General features: G+C 47.2%; 1 protein-coding gene across 1 annotated transcript; it reads left to right on the plus strand.

Annotated features, from left to right (window-relative positions):
- On the plus strand, positions 1 to 1,607 carry LOC123125185 (putative serpin-Z5). Its single transcript, XM_044545714.1, has 2 exons — positions 1 to 447; positions 701 to 1,607. The coding sequence occupies exons 1-2, from the start codon at positions 55 to 57 to the stop codon at positions 1,574 to 1,576; spliced, it is 1,269 nt and encodes a 422-aa protein (XP_044401649.1). The 5' UTR covers positions 1 to 54; the 3' UTR covers positions 1,577 to 1,607.
- The last annotated feature ends 7,938 nt before the right edge of the window (positions 1,608 to 9,545 follow it).

The following is a 9,545-nucleotide window of genomic DNA, read 5'->3' on the forward strand; positions in this document are numbered from 1 at the left end:
CAGATCATCAGATTCCCCAAAGAAGCCAAACCTAGCTAGCGCGCGCGAGACAAGATGGCACGCAGGTTCACCGGCTCCGACGCCCTGACGGCGCTCACCCACCGCCTCGCCCACCAGTTGTCGGTCACCAGGGAGACCCCCAGCAACGTCGCCTTCTCGCCGCTCTCTATCTACTCGGCTCTATCCCTGGTGGCCGCCGGGGCCCGCGGCGGCACCCTGGACGAGCTCCTCGCCGTCCTCGGCGCGAGCTCCCGCGACGAACTCGCCGCGAACGGCCGCTTCGTGGCGGAGCACGCGCTCGCCGACCGGTCGCCGTCGGGCGGGCCACGCGTCGCGTTCGCCTCCGGCGTGTGGCACGACGCGGGGCGGGCGCTGGAGCCGGCCTACAGGGAGGCCGTCGTCGCGTCCTACTTGGCCGAGATACGCGCCGTCGACTTCCGCAACAAGGTCAGTGTCTATGTCGTCAGGTCATATGTACTACTCTCTTCGTTCCAAAATATAAGTCTTTGTAGAGATTTCAGATGAACTATCACATACGGATGTATATAGACATATTTTAAAGTGTAGATTTACTCATTTTGCTTCGTATGTAGTTATTTGTTGAAATCTCTAGAAAGATCTATATTTAAAAACGGAGGGAGTATAGTGCATGCATGAATCCGTCCAATGGAGATTGATTGGTTGCTGTCGATCGGTGCAGGCGGAGGAATCGAGGGAAGAGATCAACAAGTGGGTCGCGGCGGCCACGGGCAAGCTCATCGACTCGATCCTCCCCGCGGAGTCGGTGGACGAGGACACGGCCGTGGTGCTCGCCAGCGCCATCTACTTCAAGGGCAAGTGGGAGACGCCCTTCAGGAAGAAGCGCACCAAGGTGGAGCGGTTCTACCTCCTGGACGGGACCGCCGTCGACGCGCCCATGATGCGCACCGGCCGGAGCCAGTACATCGACGAGCACGACGGCTTCAAGGTGCTCCGGCTGCCGTACAGGTCCCAGGACCCCGGCGCCTCCAAGAAGCGGCGACGCGGCACCTCGTCCGGCGACGATCCTGCCCCACCACTACCGCGCTACTCCATGTGCGTCTTCCTGCCGGACGCGCGCGACGGCCTGTGGGACCTCGTCGGCAAGATCGCGTCCAGCCCGAGCTTCCTGCGCGACCACCTTCCGGAATACGAGGTCGATGTCGACGAGTTCCGCCTGCCCAAGTTCAAGGTCTCCTTCTACGGGAAGCTGTCCGGTGTGCTTGGGGATATGGGACTCGTGGCCGCGTTCAAGGCCGACAAGGCTGACCTGACTGGCATGGCGCCCGACGTCGAGGATGCCTCTGGCGACATAAAGCGGCTGGTGCTCAAGAACGTTTTCCACAGGGCGGTGGTCGAGGTGAACGAGGAAGGCACCGAGGCGGCCGCAGTAACCGTCTGTGAGGAGGAAGATGAATCGGCCTGTCAGCCCGTTGATTTCGTCGCCGACCATCCGTTTGCCTTCTTTGTGATCGAGGAGGTGTCCGGTGCCGTCGTCTTCGCCGGCCATGTGCTTGATCCGACAAAACACCAAGACACATTACACGACGTGGATTAATTAGAAACTCGACTATATTTTGTATCTCCAACAAATAGCCACCCGCCAACTAATGACTCGAACTTGTGAATTATTATTTTTATTTTTATTTTGGGGAGACTGGGAGTTTAAACTGGATTGGCTATTCAAAGAGAGAAATGAGTAGGTGAATATGGACTAGGGAGTGCCTACGTTCACAATTTCTTGAAGCTCGATCTCCCCCAGATGACTCATTTAGATGAGATATAATTTGGTCTCATTCACCTAACAAAAACATATACAACCCACGTCAGTACACACATCTTATAGCGTCACATTCAATGGCTATAAAAGGTGAATGAGACCAAACTATATCTCATCTAGATGAGTTCTATCAAAACTGTATGGACTATTACTATTCATTGCTTCGAACCCGATTTTTATTCGACGAATAGGAATCACTCAAGGCCAAATCGAATGGCTAGAATTGCATCAAGCTTGAGATCGAACGGCCCAAAGTCACTGAGATCTGAGAGGATATCATATGAGCATGGGTGACTTAGAGTGTCTGTTACGCACCAAGTCGTGTTAAAGGTGGACACAATTTCTTTTAATACAATATATTATCGAAGTCGCACACATACACGAGCATATATACACCCATAGGCTATAATCACACACATGCATACCCTACCCCCAATTGAGCACCTCCGAGAGAATGACCGGCACATCATCTTAAGATGAGTAAATAGCATAAAACTACCACTTTTCGTCCTATGGTTCCAAAAAACCACCACTTTTTTGTTTGTGACTGATAGCTACCACTTTTTTCGTCGGTTGTCTCAAAAAACCCAAATCGCCCGTTGCTAGCGTTTTAAACCGTTTTCTGACGGTCCGGGCCCGCCTGTCAGGCCACGTCAGCGCCGCGCGTGACGGCGAGGCCGTTAACGGCCGTTATTCGGACCGACCGGTGCGGTCGGACCGCACCCGCTCGCTCGCTGCCGTTCTCTCTCTGTCGGCAGCATCTCTCTCTCTCGCTCCTCCTTCCCCCCGTGCTCTCTGTCTCCCCCGACGATGGCGGCGGCGAAGAAGAAGGATGACGGCGAGCCTGGGCCGACAGCCAGCGGCGAGGGCGGTGCTCACTCCGAGGTCAACAAGTGGCTAGGCAGCGCAAGTTTCCCGACCCAGCGCTCGTCTGGGCCACCGACGCAGGAGGTCCAGATGTCGCCGGCGTTCCGCGCGGCCAGGGCAGTGGCCAAATGCATCCACGCGGATCCAGAAGGCGGGCACCAGTGGGCCTCCTCACTTGGTGGCGTGGAGTAAGTTATGAATTGTTTTAATTATTTTTCTTAGTTTATTTATGAACTAGGGTTAGGATTTGTTTCTTATATTGTTAATGAATTAGTTCTTTGGTATATTATTATGTATACATTGTACTCAATATATGAATTAGGGTTTAGGTTTGGATGATATGTTGTGCAAGTGAAACTGTTGCATACTTTTTAACTTGAAAATCTGAAGAAATCTGAATGTGTTGTTTATTTTTTTGCATAGTTTGGATGATGAAGTATGGGAATTGAGGCTGCATTTTCAGGGTAGAGACAACATGGAAAGGAAGTTTTCCTTATCAGAAATGAATTACCTGTTTTTGTTAGCACTTATTGAACTTGAGGGCTATGGGTTGGATGCCTATCTGTCATATGTTAAGGATGAGGGTAAGGGGCTGGAGGGGATTGAGGTTTTGGACAGTGATGAGAAGGTGGAGGAGATGCTAGATTTGTTTGCTGAGAAGAAAATATTGAACATAACAGTGAGAGAGGCTAGTGACCCAAATCAAGCAGATGCAAACATGGACCACACCTTGCTTGAAGAGCAGATTCCAATTAGTCAAGTTGGTGATCCCATTGTTTATAGTGTTTCCCAAGAAGGTGTCCTTTTCCCTGTCTCAAATTCTTCACAGCCCCCACTTGTGCCTGTTGATCCATATTTTAACACACAACAGAGCTGTAATTTCAACAAGGGAAAAGAGGTAGTGGAAATTGAAGGCATTGAAGCAGAAGATCAAGATGAAGATGAGTTGGACAAATCCTCTTCAGATTTTGAGTTTTTCAGGGGTGATTACAGAGGGAAGAAAATTTCATACAAGTCTTGGGCTAGGGGAGAAGATGAAGGTGGTGAAGGAACAAGTCAGCACTACAGGGAAGAGGAAGAGATGGCTGAGCATTATTTTGGGGGTGCTTCTGAACCCTCAGAGTTTTGGCAGGAGCCAAATGGTTCTGAAGAAGATGATGAAGAAGAAGTTTCAGATCATGTGAAAACTGTGGCACAGAAGATACCTGTGAGGAAACAAGGCCCAACAAGCAGATCACACAGTGAGCCAGATCACAAAAAGTTTGAAGATTTCGTGCCAGAAGCTGATGAGTTCTGCTTTCCAGGTGATGAAGGCATTTCTGATGAAGAAGATGATGCACCTAGGTTGCCTTGTGGCAGCAAGAGAAAATTGAAGAAGAAGAAGGAGAGAATATGGTATGATTCCTCTAGGCCTGATGCACATGAACAGTTTAGGATTCATTTGTGCTTTCAGAATGTGGTAGAGTTCAGAGAAGCATTGAGAAACTACCATGTTAGGACACTTAGGAACTTTGAGTACCATAGGAATGATCCAAGTAGGATCATAGCCTGGTGCTCAGATAGAAAGCATGGTTGTGAGTTTTATATTACTGCTTCTAAGATTGCCCATGAGTCAACCTTTAGCATCAAGAAGATGAATCTTGATCACACCTGTGGAGCAAGTGGAGAGAACACAAAGGTTACCATGAAGTGGGTTGCAAAGGCTGTTGAGGATACTGTAAGATCCAATCCTGGTGCAGGTGTTGAGACTATACTGAATTATACAAAAAAGAAATTTGGAGTACATGTTCCAAAAAGTTTGGCCTACAGGGCAAGGAGGAAAGCAGTTGATGTTGTGCAAGGGGATCACAAGACACAATACTACAGGTTAAGAGACTATCTGCAGTGTGTTTTGGACACAAACCCTGGTAGTAGGTGTGTTGTGACAACAAAGGAATTTGAACTCCACCCAGCACCTACCCCAAGGTTTCATTACATGTTTTATTGTCTGTTTGCTTGTAAGGAGGGGTTCCTAAATGGTTGCAGGCCTTTCATAGGTAAATCTAGTCTGTATAGTGCTTAAATAGGGATTGCATTACATGTTGCTGTTTACTAATGGCTTAAAATGCAGGTCTTGATGGATGCTTCATCAAACTAAGCACTGGGCAGCAAATCCTGGCAGCAACAGGGAGGGATGGCAACAACAACATCTTCCCTATTGCATTTGGTGTTGTTGACAAGGAGGAGACAGATAGTTGGACTTGGTTTCTTACACAGTTAAGGACAGTAATTGGTAGTGGCAACAAGTTTGGTCCCTACACAATTATGTCAGACAGGCAAAAGGTACAACTACTCTTCATGATTTGACTGATTTTCCTTTCACTATGTACTGCTTTTCCTTGCACTATGTACTGCTTTTCCTTGCACTATGTACTGCTTTTCTCTACTTACTTCACTAGTTATTAATACAAAATCAATGAACAGGGTCTGCTCAATGCAATAGAGGATGTATTTCCTGATTCCCCTCAAAGATTTTGTTTAAGACACATATATGCCAACTTCCAATCAGCTGGGTTTAGAGGGGATGAATTGAAAAAACATCTAGACCAGGCTGCATATTCTTTCACTAAGCATGGGCATGATCTGGGCATGGAAGCATTGAAGAAAGAGAGTGAGGAGGCATGGAAGTGGTTGTCCAACATACCAGTCCATACTTGGGCCAGGCATAGAATGGATACTATATGCAAGACAGACCTTGTTGTAAACAATCTTAGTGAAGTTTTCAACAGGATTATTCTGGATGTTAGGAACAAGCCCATAAGAACAATGCTTGAAGGAATTAGGACAAAACTCATGATCAAGTTTCAGAAGATTAGGGAGAAGACAGAGACATGTAGGTGGGATATCACACCCACTTACTCTGAGATATTGGAGGAGGCCAAGAAGTGGGCAAAATATTGTGATGCATATATGGATGGACCAGGAATTTGGCAAGTTACAAGTAGTTCAGAAAAGACCTATTGTGTAAACCTAAACAACTACACTTGTGACTGCAGGAGGTGGGATATGACAGCTGTTCCATGTAGTCATGCTATAGCAGCAATGCAGAAGGTGAAGCTACACCCTGAAGATTTTGTCCATGAGTTCTTCAAGAAGCCCCTCTACTGTGAAACCTACAAGCATATTATATACCCTGTTCCAGGCCCTGATTGTTGGCCACACACCATGGGGGATGACATATCTCCTCCAGTATTCAAAGAAAAGAAGGGTAAAAAGCAGACAACTATGAGGAAAGGACATTTTGAGGTGCCTGCCAAGAAGGATACATCAAGAATTGGGACAGTGACCTGTAGCAATTGCAATATGCAAGGTCACAGATATACCACTTGTGGTGTTCCACTGAAATCCAAACTGCAGATGAGAAAGAATAATCACCAGGTATACTTATTGATAAAGAAACTTCTATTTCATAGGCTAGGTGGTTTAATTATAATTTACTTTGTTAAATGTGCAGGAGAATAGGTCAGACTACTCTTCATCTACCAGAGCTTCTACAGGTGTGGTTGCACCCCCACCCTCACCCCCACCACCACCATCAGCACCATCAGCACCAGCCATAGCTAGGAAGAGGCCTGCAACAGCCACAACTACTCCAGGACCAGCAAAGAGGAACAAGGGAGCTGCTTCTGCTACTCCAGCACCAGCCACATCAGCACCTGCCAAGAAGACCAAAGCAACCAAGAAGACCAAAGCAACCAAGAAGACAGGGGCTCCTAGCACATCTTCACCAGCCAAGAACACAAGGTCATCCATTGCTTCTCCAGCAAAGAACACCAGAGCATCAACAGCTAGCAGAGGGTACACAGTTTTCAATGCTCCAAGGCAAGCTGCCAACTCTGAGATGGAGATTGGGTCCAAGAGGGTTAGGAAGCCAACTGGAAAGTGGAAGGCATATTTCACAGCTAGTGGTAACTACTGAAGATTCCAACATTTGAGAAAGTTGTCTTGTTGTATGAGTGCTGAAACCTAAGTGTTTGCAACCTTAAACCTATGTATTTGCTTGCTGAAACTTGAGTGTTAGCATTATGAAACCTATGTATTTGCTTCCTGAAACCAGAGTGTTTGCATTTATGAAACCTATGTATTTGCTTGCTGAAACCTAAGTGGTTGCATTATGCAACCTGAGTGTTTGTGACTTCTGGGTAGATTCAGAGAACACTGATGCAAACATTGATTCATTTATTCAAACATTCATAGATTCCACCATCCAAACTTTCTTTCATACAAAGAGTTGTACAGAAATGGAAGGGATACATAGCTCAAACTCTCATTCATACTTAAAAAAACTACTACCAACAACTGTCAATCGTAACGATCGAAGAAACGACACCACTTTGCTCTGGTAGAAGGGTGAGGAGCGAGTACTGCCTGTCTCCTAGCCCACCTGATGTGAAGGAAATATGCCCTAGAGGCAATAATAAAGTTATTATTTATTTCCTTATATCATGATAAATGTTTATTATTCATGCTAGAATTGTGTTAACCGGAAACATAATACATGTGTGAATACATAGACAAACAGAGTGTCACTAGTATGCCTCTACTTGACTAGCTCGTTAATCAAAGATGGTTATGTTTCCTAGCCATAGACATAAGTTGTCATTTGATTAACGAGATCACCTCATTAGGAGAATGACGTGATTGACTTGACCCATTCCGTTAGCTTAGCACCCGATCGTTTAGTATGTTGCTATTGCTTTCTTCATGACTTATACATGTTCCTCTGACTATGAGATTATGCAACTCCCGTTTACCGGAGGAACACTTTGTGTGCTACCAAACGTCACAACGTAAATGGGTGATTATAAAGGTGCTCTACAGGTGTCTCCAAAGGTACTTGTTGGGTTGGCGTATTTCGAGATTAGGATTTGTCACTCCGATTGTCGGAGAGGTATCTCTGGGCCCACTCGGTAATGCACATCACTATAAGACTTGCAAGCATTGTGACTAATAAGTTAGTTGCGGGATGATGTGTTACGGAACGAGTAAAGAGACTTGCCGGTAACGAGATTGAACTAGGTATCGAGATACCGACGATCAAATCTCAGGCAAGTAACATACTGATGACAAAGGGAACAACATATGTTGTTATGCGGTCTGACCGATAAAGATCTTCGTACAATATGTGGGAGCCAATATGGGCATCCAGGTCCCGCTATTGGTTATTGACCGGAGACGTGTCTCGGTCATGTCTACATAGTTCTCGAACCCGTAGGGTCCGCACGCTTAAAGTTACGATGACAGTTTTATTATGAGTTTATATATGTTGATGTACCGAAGGAGTTCGTAGTCCCGGATGAGATCGGGGACATGACGTGGAGTCTCGAAATGGTCGAGATGTAAAGATCGATATATTGGACGACTATATTCGGACTTCGGAAAGGTTCCGAGTGATTCGGGTATTTTTCGGAGTACCGGAGAGTTACGGGAATACGTATTGGGCCTTATTGGGCCATACGGGAAAGAAGAAAAAGGGCCTCAAGGGTGGCCGCACCCCTCCCCTTGGTCTGGTCCGAATTGGACTAGGGAAGGGGGGCGCCCCCTTCCTTCCTTCTCTTTTTCCCTTCCTCTTTTCCTATTCCATATGGGAGGTGGAATCCTACTAGGACTAGGGAGTCCTAGTAGGACTCCACACTTGGTGCGCCCCCTCCTAGGGCCGGCCTCCTCCTCCCTTGCTCCTTTATATACGGGGGCAGGGGGCACCCCAGAGACACAACAATTGATCCTTGAGATCTTTTAGCCGTGTGCGGTGCCCCCCTCCACCAAATTACACCTCGATAATATCATTGCAGAGCTTAGGCGAAGCCCTGCGTCGGTAGAACATCATCACCGTCACCACGCCGTCGTGCTGACGAAACTCTCCCTCAACACTCGGCTGGATCGGAGTTCGAGGGACGTCATCGAGCTGAACGTGTGTAGAACTCGGAGGTGCCGTGTGTTCGGTACTTGATCGGTCGGATCGTGAAGACGTACGACTACATCAACCGCGTTGTGATAACGCTTCCGCTGTCGGTCTACGAGGGTACGTGGACAACACTCTCCCCTCTCGTTGCTATGCATCACCATGATCTTGCGTGTGCGTAGGATTTTTTTTGAAATTACTACGTTCCCCAACATGATGATCTTCCCTGAGCTCTTGCGCCTGCCGCCAGGGACAAGAACTGTGAACTCATCTGAGTTGCACTTCTCCAAGATCTTCTCTGCCAGCCTCCTCTTGAACTCCAGCTCCCACTCCACTGCCTGCACTGCAGGGCGAGCCCTTTGCCTCCTCACATCCACTGCCTGCACTGCCTCCTCTTCCTCATCTGTCACCTCCCCAAGCTCTGGATCCATCTAGGGTTTCTAGAGGTGGGGTGTGGCGGCTGTGTTCTGGAGGGAGGAGGGTGGGTGGAGTAGGCTATTTAAGAGCAGTGGAGGGTGGGTGGAGTAGGCCTAGGTTTGTAAATATAACTGGGCCACAAAGCCAGGTAGAAAGCACTAATAAACATAACTACCTTTTAAACATAAAAAGACACATAGCATACTCCAGGAGTGCTTATCACTGACTCCATAACATAGCAGAAGAGGTTCAAATACAGGCAGAACAGTCATTACAACTTAGTTCATAACTTAGCATTAAAGGTTCTAGCAGCATAACAACAGTTCTTAACATTGGCATAGACATAGACTAGATTAGCTTCACATTCCCCAAAATGTACACCCCATATCTTCACATCAGATTGTTAGGCCACATACTTATAAAGGCCTTGGATGTACTTCACCATCTGCAGAACACACATCATGAATCAAGGATGGCCTTGATTTTCTCAAGTTTCTCCTTGCTTGCATGCCCATCACTCAG

The sequence above is a fragment of the Triticum aestivum genome, chromosome 5D, assembly GCF_018294505.1.
Source record: "Triticum aestivum cultivar Chinese Spring chromosome 5D, IWGSC CS RefSeq v2.1, whole genome shotgun sequence".
In the NCBI taxonomy this organism is placed as follows: Eukaryota; Viridiplantae; Streptophyta; class Magnoliopsida; order Poales; family Poaceae; genus Triticum; species Triticum aestivum.

What these genes read in the sequence shown, in the direction of transcription:
- LOC123125185 (XM_044545714.1), top strand. Translation starts at nt 55, where the DNA reads ATGGCACGCAGGTTCACCGGCTCCGACGCCCTGACGGCGCTCACCCAC. An exon ending in CCGTCGACTTCCGCAACAAG is followed by an intron (nt 448 to 700) that starts GTCAGTGTCTAT and finishes CGATCGGTGCAG; the next exon opens with GCGGAGGAATCGAGGGAAGA.